We start from the raw sequence: 12859 nt of genomic DNA, 5'->3' as shown, positions 1-12859 counted from the left end.
GTTCTATCATGTTTTAGTGGTTTGTCCACCGTCCATGCTATTGTGCTATCTTGTGGTGTCGCGGTTGATCTGTTGTCCGTTATATCGTGAGCTACAGTGGTATCGTGCTCTATGACTCGATCAGCTCCGGTTCTACCCTAATATCGTGCTCCAGTGTTTGGTGGTAATCTCTCGTTTATGGTCTCCCGCGGGTTCATGTTTGGTCCGTTGCCTGTGCTCCATGTATCATGGCTAATGGAGGATGTTTTCGTGCACTCTACGTATTCTACCGTGGTTTCGAACGTGCGTGCTCTTCTGTGGATTATGTTTTTCAGCATGTGGAGTGTCATTATTTCAGCTCTCATCCGCTTCCGTAATGTTGTGTCCTTCTGTGTTTTTCACGACTGCGTGATCTTACGTGGTTTGGGGTTCTCATGAAATTTGTGGCCTACACTGGCTCGGTCCTCTTTCATCGTCCGTGGTCTTCCGTATTTCATGTTGCTACTTATATCATATCATGTACAAAGTCTGGCTCGGTGTTCTTCCTCCTTTCGTGTTTTTGCTTAATCACGTGCCTCCGCGCTAATTCAATCGCAAACCCTGTTTCCAGTGCGTTTGATGTACACAACATATCGTGCTCAAAAGGGCGCGCATGCTCTTAGGGTCGCACACTACGCGCGCAAAAACAAAGGAAGACGATTTTTCCCCCGGCGGCTGAGTGGCGTGTGAGGTTGTGTGGTGTCTGACGGTAGGTCCCACTGGGAAGCCACTATAGTTACACTTTTAAAGTTTCTAGTAGTAATAAAACTATGCGTATAAACTAGCGCTGGTATAATAATTATGTGTAATACTACTACAAAAGATTGCAAGCAAATATATGTAACAGTTGGCGGGACCCCGGGGTCCGGATGGAACCCGGGGCTCTCATTAATAACAGGTATAAAATGTACTAATTTTTGTTTTGGCTGCTGATGTCTATAATAGAGCTCTTGTTAGATTGAAGGTACATCTTGGCCTACATATTTAAAGTCGAGACGCTGCCCCACTGTCAGCGTTTTCGGGGTCTTTGGAGATGCCTCGACAGTGAAGCCCAGTGGCTCACAGCAATACCTGATGCATTACTGTCTAATATGACAGCTAGATGCTCTTTCATGGGATGCTGGACAAGCTAAAATTTGAAAACGGAAGTCGCGAAATGATACTTTATAGATTATGTACATGCCCATTATAAAATAAATCATTTTAGATACCGGCATAATTTTTTGGGGGACCCCGAGGTCCCGCCAGCTATTTGATACGTTGGATGTTTTAAATAGTACTAGGCAAAAAATCTTGTAAGTAAAACTATTATTAAATTACAACGAAGCTTAAATTATCATATGTTTAGCAGTAAGCACTAAAGGGACCATTCAGACGAGATATGAGTCTCCAGGGACCATCCTTTTTATTAACAGCTGCCAAGACCATCTAGTAGTTTGTGACATCGGCACCGCCTACAAATACTGACTAACGCGCACACAGGAAGCGCCCTTTGCGTCTCGTGATGCTCTGGGGCTGAAGATGGGGGAAAATGAAATTTGAACGGCTTTTAAGTATGATGTGTAGACCACATAACGTGTGTACACCACATAATGCCGGTTTTAGCCAATGGGGACCGCGTTCACTGTGTCCGGCAGCTTTTAGCCAATCGATGCAGCCTTCGCTCCGCTCGGCAGCCAGTAGAGCGCGCGAATTAGCGTTCCCCTTTCTTATCCTCGGACGGACTGACAAATACACGTCAGACTCCAATAGGGAGGGGGGGGGGGTAGATACAGCAGCTTCAACATATATTGAAGAATTCAACCGACGGCTCCTAACATGATATGTCAGGCCGTCGGTTGTGTAAAATATTAGTAAGTTGAGTATTAGACGAAATCTCCGTTCGAACCATCGGTGTGACTTTACTAGTTTTAAATCAAATTCGGTCGTGAAAACGACCAAATACGATTGGATGCTTTTGCCACGAGTAGGAACAATGGTGACCCTCGTGAGTACGGTGTGATCCGTCTTCCTTGCTCGACGAGGTACGAGAGACGCCACTAAAAGGTGATGGGCTCTGAGAGCAGTCGCGGGCTGGAGCGACTGAGCACGAGGGCTATACTGAGTGCTTGTATTGATTTGGGAGCAGCCCCCCAACGTGCTCTCCTAAGCTGTGATATCGAAGCCAAGGACCTGATACCCAGTGGAACGACGACGACGGGCGGGAAGAATGCCACGTCGGGGCGCAGTACAGTGCTGAGTTGTCTAAGGTGAGTAGGGGTGTCGGGACTATGTCGAAGGCGGTCGTGCCGCGGATGCTGGTAATACTGCAAAGGTCGGTAAGGAGGGTAAGGTTAGTGGAAAGGATCAGTCGTGAATTTGACCGGTACATAACAAGCTGAGTCTTTTTATTAGATTTTGGCTTGTTAACTACTATTACTACCGACTACTAAGCATCGCGCCAAGGCGTCTGATTACACTTCGCTGCAGTCCTGCCCAAACAGGGACGACTCGCGACACGTGGTGGAGAAGCAGGGTACCGCTTCGTAGTGAGACCGCTAAGCTCGAGGAACGCTCTGAAGAGTCGATACGGCTGGGAGACTTTGCTGTCACGCCGGGAGCCAAGCCCACGAATAAGGGAAGTTTAAGCGGAAGGGTGGGTTCCCGAGGGCGCCGATTGTTGTAGCAATCTTCCATCTCGAAGGACGTGACTTGTGGATTAGTGTTTGTAGAGGAAGCACTGAAGCGGAGAGCATACTGTCATTGTTGGGGAACCGTCGTGGGCTCGGTATATTTTGTACGGTTGTCGATTTGGTCAAGGGTTCGTGGAGAACTGAAACGGTAGTTGGTGATTCGATTGGCAATCGGAGATGGATTTCTACGGAGAAGAGGGAAGTGAAACAGAAGAAGGACGCTACGAAGGTGATAGTGGCGACGGAGAAAGAGAAGAGGGACCGACCTCTGAACAGACCGAGAGGCTGTATGACTGGCTACTCGCGGAAAAGCGAGCGGAAGTGGTTCACGTCGAGATTGATTGTCTGGAGAAGGCCGCGAGGGAGTGCGCTGAGGTAAGACAAGCGGGTGCAGACATAGAAGACACGATTATAGGGCAGGGACAGTCTGCCTTTGGTACGTTTGGGAGAGCGGGGCAGTCCGAGGTAATGTGAAAGCTTCTGGCCGTCTGGATGTAAGAATCTAAGGACGCTGCTGAGGAGACGGCTGCAGAGCCTGTGTGGAGTAAGGCGACTTTCAAGACGAACGTCAAGACGAAGCCCGACATCAAGAAGGAGTATGGTGAAGGCATGTGCGTCCTTGCCACGTATGGGGGAGATCCGCCGGGTTGCGGTGGTGGTGCCAAGGACAGTCTTACGTGGATAAGTACGGCTATGGAGCCACGACACACGACTACTACTTTGGCAGTCGACAATAGGACGAAGATGGAGCCTACCCCGCAAAGAAGTCCGAGTGGGTTTTACACCTCAATACACTGGTCCGGAGCTGCGTCGGTCGGACCCTGCGTTCGGTTGGAAGTGCTCCTAAAACAAAGAGCCTGGGGCAGCAGGAGACTACTGTGGCGTAGTGCTTTCTCCAGCGTTGACGATAATCATCCGTCAACAAAGATGCGGCACTGTCAAGATGCTCAAGCGACGAACACTTGGCCACGTGATGTACTGTGACTACAAGGTGCAAGAGACTCGACAGTGTCACTTCCGAACACTCAGCGGATACCGGATACGGTCCAGATGTCACTCAATCCAGGCTGTCCTTATTATTAATAAGGGACTGACCGGATTCGCATTCAGCAGCCAAGATCTGACCATCTACGGTACGAACCCTCGGTGGCGGTTGGAATGAGTTCGCGGAGGACTACGCGACACTTTTAAGGCACGGTCACCGTCTGGGAAAGAGCACGAGCTGTTGAAGAGGCGCATGCGACGCTGCAGACGACGCTTGACGTACAAGAAGATCCATAACGGAATATAGCTCACTTGATATATGTAAACTTAATTTGGATTTTCATTAGTAGGCCCGATAGAACAGACATAAATACAGAACCGAATTTCCACTCAAGCACACAGAGCGACGTCCGCAAGGTAAGCGTCTGGTCAAGCTTGTTTGAGTGTGTTATGCCTGTCGGTGAACTCGAAGCTCTGTAGCGAGGTTTGCCCGGCAAGGCCAAGAGACTGTGTGTGTATTGGCCGATTACTATCGGGGGGTTTTACGTGACGGCTTATTGTTGCCTATTTGCACGACTGGAAGTGCTTGTATTGCATCCCTTTTATTCTTCCGACCGCTCGGTGCCGTGTTTGGTCCCCTTCCGCTGTTGGGACCACGAGGATTCAAAACACCTGCTGGATTTGCTCGTGCTAGTAGCGTGCTCTTAAATTTACTGGTTGGCCTATGTAAGTAGTTTACAAGGTCCAGTCTGTCCCGGTGCAAGGGCAGAACGGGGGTCTTCATGTCCGCCCGAACGATCGTTTACTATCTTAGCAGACGTATTGTTGTGGGAGCTTCCAAACTACATTTGTAGCTAAAGCTCACGTGGGATTTCCAAAACAACAGCTGGTGCCGCGACCTGAGAACAGAGTGTGACCATTGTGAACTGTTTTTTTCGGCCTTCCCGTTTACGAGCTACCAAGAGAAGAAGAACAAGGAAACCAAAAAATGGCGAAAGGACAATCGACGGTACCACCTACTCCTGCCAAGTCTGGCGAAGCACGCAACGAGAGTTCGAGTCCGGGCATGACGGCTGTACGCCTTGCATCTGCCACATAGCTTTCCGTTAGCTTTCAAGACAAGGCGGCCGTCGATCCTGACGCCCATGATTTATGACGATTACAAAGACAAGAACCATGTTGTCGCGCCCGGCTCTGGTGGTCGCAGGGCGACCAGGTCCCTTTTCGAGGAACATTGCCGACGAGCAGGATCCTGCGGGACCAGATCCGGACTATGAAGACTATTATGATGGGACCTCTAACCCTCGGTGGCGGGCGCAAAGCGATCAGCGCTGCTGAGCGCACCTCGCCCATCTATCAGCGGTGATACACAAGCCACCAAACGCGGTTTTGACCGCGTGCAGGGTCTGATATAGACTGATGCGTGGATGCAACTGTTTAAGCCCATTCTCAAGAGACAAGCCGACAGACCCGATCTTGCACAAGAGCTCCAGTATCCGGTAAGCTCGATTACGACTAGCCAAGTTGCTTCAAAATTGACGTCCTCATGAGGCCGGAGCCTCTCACCAGAAATAGAAGAAAAGGTTTCGGAAGGTCTTTAGAGCTGTTCGCATTAACGCTGGGAAGCCACCTGTGAGCCGACCGACGGTTCTTGATGAAGACCCGTCCACGATTCCGCTGCCGCAGACACCCCAACGACTCAACCTTACTCCTCCGACCAAGCGTGGAGCTGACCGTGGTGCCTTTGGCACTACCGGGGCTTCACAGTACTCTCAAGACTCGCACATGGTTACGCCACGTTCGGAGAGCCGTATGCGACGTATGTACGCTGATGGCGAGTGTTCATTCGGTCGCCGGGGTGGCGCACGAGCGTCCAAAAGGGGTGCCGGACGTCGTCAGGCTGACAGCCATGATTCAGCAAGTGACGATGTCATTTTGGTGCGTACACTCGAAGAAGAAGACCCTCAAGCCGAGTTGATGCGTCAGATGAACGAATGGCAGCGCTGAACGGCACTGCCGCGACACCGAGGCTTGAAGGGAATTTGCTCCGATCATCGGATCGCATCAAGCCGTTCTCTGGCTCTCGCAATAAGAGCGAGAATTGTATACAGTGGCTCCGTGCAGTCGTCTACGAAATGACTGGAACGCACACCGGCGTTGAGAAATGGCTCACCCCATTCGAGATAAGCCTTCGTGACGGAGTTATCCATTGGTTCCGTTAACTTTCGAAGAAGACGAAGCGTAAGCGGAAGCCGTTGAGTGACGCGTTCATTTGCTACTACTGCTCGCAGCTTAAGAGGACGGTCTACCCCACTACGACTCCGCGAAGCGCGTGCGTAATGAACATCTGTGCGACTAAATAAACAGGCTTCGCGTCTACGCTCGGAAAGCCTGTCTGCACTTCGACAAGAGCGGTCGCGACGCAAAAGAGCACGCACATTAACGTGCGGTGACGACAAGTTGGCGGAGAGTCTCCACCACACTCGAGGCACCGACATTCTTGAGCTCGAAGAGATCGTTGAAGACGCTCTCAAGGGCAAGGAACGTATGACTAAGTGTGACGGTGAGTCCCTGCACTATAAGAGCGTGATTCCCGACGCGATGACGCTTACGATCGCCACAACCGACGTGATCGATGTGAACGCGAACCTTACCGCCGCCGTGACAACTATCGCAATAAACCGAGAGTGACGCTCATTGAAGTCTCGGTGGATGATCTACAAGCTGAATTTGAAGGTCGTGAAGCTGTTCTAGGGGGTATTGGCTTTTCAATTGAAAATCAAAACACCTACGACGATGATCAAGACAAGTATGACAACTATCAGTCCGATAATATGAATGACGGCTGTTCATTGGTCGAAAATGACCGACTTCTCACCGCGGCTTATGAAAATGAGCGCCGTGCAGCTCCTGAAGGCACGTAGCACGGAGGTGCTTGAGCTCTTCGAGCTGAGTAATGCGGAGTGAGCTGTTGGAGAGAAGTGCATTCCATGATCCGCAGGGATCAGTGAAGCTTAGGTGAGTCGCCGCCCTTGACATCGAGTGCTATGCGTGCCAGTGCACGGTCGGAGATACGGAGATGGGGTACGCAAGTGAGGTCAAGATCTTTAGTGTGTTTGAGCAGGTGGGTGATGCCGGTGTGTCAGTCTTCGTCAATGTCAAACTTGCTCGTGGTGCGTGCGATAACCCTCTCGTAACGCTTGGAGTCACGGTTCAGCAGAACAAACAAGTCTTCGGGGGCGTCTTGCCGAGATTTGGCCGACGTTGAGTGCTTGGCTGCTTTACCACCGAGCCAGAGTAGCGGCGAGAAGCCCGTAGTAGCCGAGCTCCTCGATGTTGAGACTGAGGAAGGAGAAACGGTCCTGCTGAGTGCTACTCTTCTGTTTACGACGAGCGCCTGCGTGTTTGGTAGACATATGTAGAGCACAGGCGAGATACGTCGGGCGCGAACGCATCTAAACACGGTGATGGGCGAGGTGAAGCTTGGGAAACTTGGGCGGAGGGTACCATAATCGCTGACTGCGCCACGGGTACGAACGGACCTTTGCCTTGTTCGTCGGCTAGCTTGATGGTACGCGAAAGGTCGCGCTGAATGCGCTCGTCCGTCCCACGGACGAGATAGAAGTCAAATTTGGGTTTGACGAGACGTTGCCCTTTGGCAGCCTTCTTGGCGGAACCACGGACGGAGGGAGTGCGCGACGAAATTACTGGCGTAAGGAGCATGGATGACTGTCGTGAGGTCGAACAGAGCAGGGAGGAGAAGCACGGTCTCGGTCAGCAGGACGGGTCGGTCTTCGAGTCGCATAACAGCGACACCGTCGAGAGGCTCGATCTCGATTAAGGCTCTGTTCGAGAGGATGATCTGATGGAACGGAGAGTAGAGCTCGAGTTGGGCGGTGAAGCGGATATCATTTTCGGAGGTACGGCTGGAGTCTCTGAAGCGGGCTCGGAGACGGTCTGCCATCGTGCCTAGGGCACGTGTGGTCTTCTTGGGTATTGCTGCATCGGCTGTGAGTCTCTCGAGGAACGAGCCCAGAGGGAACTTTCTGGAAACAAAGTAACGCAGACACAACGAGCTCAAAAATACCTGTCAGGAAAAGAAAGGATACTTGTCTATTGTGGCTGTTAGTGGCTAATCTCAGCCTGTGAAAGGTGGAGACCACCTCACAAACGCTGAATAAAGGAACTGTTGTCAGATACATTGAAGCTTATGGGTGCGATGACAAAAACGCGACTGCGATGCTGGTAAGACTGCAAAGGTTGGTAGGGAGGGTAAGGTTAGTGGAAAGATCAGTCGTGAATTTGCCCGGTACTGAACAAGTTGAGGCTTTTTATTAGATTTTGGCTTGTTAAACTACTATTACTACCGACGCGGTACTTCAGTTTGTGCTACTTAAAATAGAAAAACGCACCTTCCGTATTCCTTACGGTATGTGATGGACGTTCGCCATCATTAAAGATACCTGCGTAGAAGAAAATTGTCGCAAAGCACGACGACACGAAATTTAATTCAATTTGATTGGCTGCTGGATTTTTTTAATTAAGAAAATTGAGACTACATCGTTCACTCTTATTAGTCATGCCATGACTAATAGTGGTGTTGAGGTGGGAGCACAATTTTTTCTGAAATTAAGCTGCCTGGTACTTAATCAATACAGGCACGACGTTTTAGCGGATTAAAAAGGTTATTCGTTCTTATACGTTCCTTTCAACATCTCTCTGATTGGTCAGAAATCTGCGAATAATGACCGCCCGTCTTGTAGAGACACCGAGATCGACAGCCCACACGATGAGTGACGCCCCTGTCCGCGACCCGCGCGAGCCGCGCTTCCCCGTGATCGTCAAGCACCCGACCTTCGACGACGTCAAGGCCAACTTTGACGCAGGTGACTACACGCGGTGGCTGGGCATCAGCGCCTTCTCCTTCCCTGCTGGCTACGTGTTCGGTGCGTGCAGTGGTCTCTGCAAAACACGAAATAGTGGATAATGACGCTAACTGTCTGCGCTTCATGGACTCTGTGCAGGAGTGAAGCTGCACCGCCACGTGGCTGTTCCGTCTATGGTGGTCACGGGCGTGCTGGGCTCGCTTGGAGGCTTCCTGTGGGCCTTCCAGAACTCGTCCTTCCGTCTGCAGGGATACAAGGCCAACCCGGTCGAGGTGCAGCAATACATCACCAGCAAGCAGAAGTAGGCGTTCTTCAAGGCAATAACAGTTGGGCTCCTATAAACAGCAACACTTCTTCTCAGTTGAAGTTGAGTTGCTCAAACTACTGTAAGCAGCGATATACACGCTCACCGAGCAATAAAAATAAAGGACACGAGTGCTTAGTCATTGTTGCTGGGAGACTTATGCCTGCTATATATTAAGAACTAACTTGAAGTCGAAGTACAGCGAAGCAGTCAAATATGCCGTGAAAAAGCAGTATCGCCAGAATCGCTCCTTATCCTATGACGCGTTTCGACAAAGTTACCACTATAAACTTAGACCAAAGATATGAAACATTCGTGTCAGCGGGCGGTGCAAGGAGACATATCTAAGAACAATGGCAACGCGAACGAGACAGCTCATCGTTGACCCGCGCACGGGCAAAATGGTGGACGAGTACAAGGAGGATCTAATGGCTGTGGCGCTGTTTGACCAGAATATCACCACGAGGCCTGAGGACTATAAATTCCGCTTTGTTCAACGATCCGAATTCACTGTGTGCGTGTATCAAATGATCGATTTGAAGTCTCTCTCGTCCTTGGGCTGAGAGATTTGGTGTGTTTTTGTCACCAGGGCCAAGATCAACCTGCTTTTTGAATGCAATGCAGCGCTTCTCAAGGACCCGTTCGGAAGTATGCCTCCCCATGCTTCTTATCACTCTAAAACTATTAATTAAGCCATTCGCCTGTGTAGACGTGATATGGCCGAAGGACTGGATGACACAGGTACTTCCACCCAACGGGACCGACCGATGGTACTACATCATCCACGAACCCGTGGAGCCAATACCGCAAGATGATCTCCATGACCCGCTGTACACTGGTGGTGCCCTCCTGGTCCTTGCTTTCGTGCCAGCTCAGTGTGAATCGATAGATATTAGAACGTGGCTGTTGTTCGGTATCACTCAGGAGTTTCAGCCGTTGCTTCGACTAAAGCCACTAGTGGCAACTTCACAGCAGAAGCTGAAAGTGCTGAAGGAGAAAATCAAGGCACTGCCGGTCATGGACATTGCTGGAAGTCAGCAAGAACAGATAGAAACCCGCAAAAACCTGGCAAATGCTATGAATGACCAAGCTACAGAACTCACGAATGAAATCAAGGAGTTAGAGCGTCGGCGTAAGCGCATGACGAAGCTAATTGTGACGGAACCCGTAACATTTTCTGAAGTTCCACGAGATGCTGAGTTGCCATCGACTAGTATCAAAAACGAAGTAGAGACGAAAACTTGGGCGGCAACTTTTACGAGTCCACGCGGACGAGACCTTGCGTCCCTCGCACTGAATAAAAACGACTGGAACTACGTTTGCCTCGTCCAGACACGACCTCAACCCCGGGCATTCTTCGAAGACGACCAACTATCAAACCAAACGATCGACCCTGATGACCTCTTAAAGGAAATCAACATGCGAGCAGTGAAACTTCGTCGAATACGTCACGGAGAGGGTGAGTTGATGGTGCCTACGGCTGCAGCATTGGCTGCTGATGAAGATAAAGTACCGTTAGATCCGATTGACAAGCACTTTCACTTTTCTTCTATCGGAGGTGTCTATTCCGGGGCGTTTCGACTTGGTCAGAAACACGGCCAAGGCCAGGAGTACACGAATGCTGGCGTGTATACTGGCCACTTCAGTGGCAACACCAGCTGTGGAAACGGTAAGCTTGTGTATGGTAAGGGAACAACTTGTGAAGGCACTTTTGATCGTCCACAACGTCGCTACGTATACAGCGACAAGTTACGAGGTCGCGCATACGGAAATTCGCTACTGAATGGAGATGATTATCGCGATGGAGCGGAAAGCGGTGAGATGCACGTAAAATTTCCTGACGGCGCTACCTACGACGGCGAAATGAAAGACGGTGTCATTTCCGGGCCAGGACGATACGTCAGCTCTACCGGAATGATCGATGAAGGCCTGTTTGTAAATGGAGTTCTTCACGGCCCAGCGTGCACGCGAACATTTCCAGACGGTTCGTTCGTTGAAGGGACATTTGTCGAAGGTCAACCTCATGGACGTGGCCGACAGCGTGATCGTCATGGAGACAAGTATGAAGGTTTCTTTGATGGTGGTGCTCGGCACGGACGTGGTACAACTCGGTTTGAAGGTGGGCGATCTAAGCACGTAGGGTTTTGGCATGAAGATACAATGGATGGTCGAGGAGACTTCTACTACCGTCTTTATGACAAGTTTGCTGACGATGAACCGACTGGCGATACTGGAGTGAACAAGGAAAAGTGGGATTTTTGGTACGAAGGAGAATTCATGCAGAATGAAACACGCTCAAGACATCGCCATGAAGACCTCCGTGACATCTCAGAGCAGCAGCATCAAGACAAAAGCTTGGACCGCCATCTGCCGTTTACAACGAGCGGTAAAAGCTTTGAGAAGATGCCGTTTCTCGCGGCAGTGCTACCCACACAACTCGATAAACTCCGACGCCGCAAAGTGATCAACGAGAAACGACGCACAGGACGAGAACGCTCGTATCTTCAGCAATGTGAGCTGGAAAACATCACAATGTATTACTCGCTTTTAGATGACTTTTACGAGGAATGGACGAAACGCAAACGCAAAGAACACGGAGACAATCTTCTCGACGGCGATGAACTACGTCGTGTACAAGAAGAGCGGGAGGCCTTACGAATATTTCAAGAGCAACGTGCACGGTTCCGAAAGGAAAAATACGATTTGTCATCCAGGAAAACATCGCTCGTGAAATTTGAGGAGTATCTTGATCGCGTGACGTTGACTGAACGTGTAAAGCTGAAGCGAGCCGAAGCTGCAGACTGGGTTGACATGAACCCAACGAACAAATGACAACAAAACAACTACTTCACGTCTTGTAAGACGTCTTTCTGTCGGCTTCACTGAAATTTACTGAAACAATACAAAAAATGCTTTTTCAGAGAAAAGTGGGTACATTATGTAAAAGTGGTGTTCATCGTAGCAAGTTTTGATAATACCCGAGCTGACGTCGGCATGTCGAATATCTACATCACGGAGCCCAACACGGAGGGGAAAGTGCTGCTGCACACGAGCTTCGGGGATCTAGATGTGGAGCTGTGGCCGCAACAGGCACCCAAGGCGTGCCGCAACTTCGTGCAGCTGTGTCTGGAAGGGGTACGTCTTCCCAAAGCAATTCCAATGTCTGGTATGACAAAATAGGATTTTGGTTTAAATGGACCATTAACATGATATGTTATATATGACAGTACTATGACCAGACGATTTTCCACCGCATCATAGCCGGCTTCATGGTGCAGGGCGGAGACCCCACAGGGACGGGTACAGGAGGAGAGAGCATCTACAGTGGCGCTTTCATTGATGAGTTCCATTCCAGACTGAAATTTAACCATCGCGGACTTCTGGCTATGGCCAACGAGAACAAACCCAACTCCAACCACTCGCAGTTTTTCTTCACCCTGGACGCCTGTGACTTTCTGAACAAGAAACACACCATCTTTGGCAAGGTACTCTCAATTGAGAATGTGCTGGTAGATTACACTGTTGGTTACATATAACTTACTCATACTCGTGTAGGTTACAGGTAACACGATTTTTAATCTTTTAAGTGTCGGAGACTTGGAGACGGATGGACAGGAACGTCCTACCAATCCACCGAAGCTGTTGAGTGCTGAAGTGCTGTGGGGAAACCCTTAAAGGGTTTGGGAAACCCCTCTCCAAAAAAACTCTCACCCCCGCGGGAAAAAAGAGGCCTGGGGGGGAAAAGAGGGGGGTTTTTGGCCCTCTAAAAGAGAGGGTCCCGCAAAAATCCCGCCCCCGGGCGGGGGGTTTTTTTTCCATACAGCCCCGGGGGGTGTTGGGGGAGAGAGGGGAAATCCCCCCGGAGAGGAGAGAGTCCCCAAAAAAAAAAAAGGCGGAGCAAGGGGAAAAGAGATTGGAGCTGCTTTCTTGCGAAACCAGTGGAGCTTCCAGACAGATCGATGGTGGAGTCAGAAGTCCAAAAGAAGAAGGCGAAA

General features: G+C 50.2%; 3 protein-coding genes across 3 annotated transcripts; 2 read left to right on the top strand and 1 right to left on the bottom strand.

Annotated features, from left to right (window-relative positions):
- Window positions 1–6816: 6816 nt before the first annotated feature.
- On the bottom strand, window positions 6817–7397 carry PITG_10879 (uncharacterized protein; the record flags this gene model as incomplete). The annotated part of the gene is made up of 2 exons (XM_002901645.1): window positions 6817–7016; window positions 7217–7397. The coding sequence occupies 2 exons, from the start codon at window positions 7395–7397 to the stop codon at window positions 6817–6819; spliced, it is 381 nt and encodes a 126-aa protein (XP_002901691.1).
- A 922-nt stretch (window positions 7398–8319) lies between these two features.
- On the top strand, window positions 8320–9006 carry PITG_10878 (uncharacterized protein; the record flags this gene model as incomplete). The annotated part of the gene is made up of 2 exons (XM_002901644.1): window positions 8320–8620; window positions 8699–9006. 2 exons carry the CDS (start codon window positions 8464–8466, stop codon window positions 8863–8865), a joined length of 324 nt encoding a protein of 107 aa, XP_002901690.1.
- Window positions 9007–11858: 2852 nt separating this feature from the next.
- PITG_10877 (peptidyl-prolyl cis-trans isomerase, putative) lies at window positions 11859–12623 on the top strand (the record flags this gene model as incomplete). Its single annotated transcript, XM_002901643.1, has 3 exons — window positions 11859–11999; window positions 12092–12349; window positions 12420–12623. The coding sequence occupies 3 exons, from the start codon at window positions 11859–11861 to the stop codon at window positions 12537–12539; spliced, it is 519 nt and encodes a 172-aa protein (XP_002901689.1).
- Between the last annotated feature and the right edge of the window lie 236 nt (window positions 12624–12859).

Source organism: Phytophthora infestans, genomic scaffold, assembly GCF_000142945.1.
Source record: "Phytophthora infestans T30-4 supercont1.20 genomic scaffold, whole genome shotgun sequence".
Lineage (NCBI taxonomy): Eukaryota > Oomycota > Peronosporomycetes > Peronosporales > Peronosporaceae > Phytophthora > Phytophthora infestans.
Note: the sequence above shows the minus strand (reverse complement) of the source record. Positions and strands in the feature narration are given on the sequence as shown.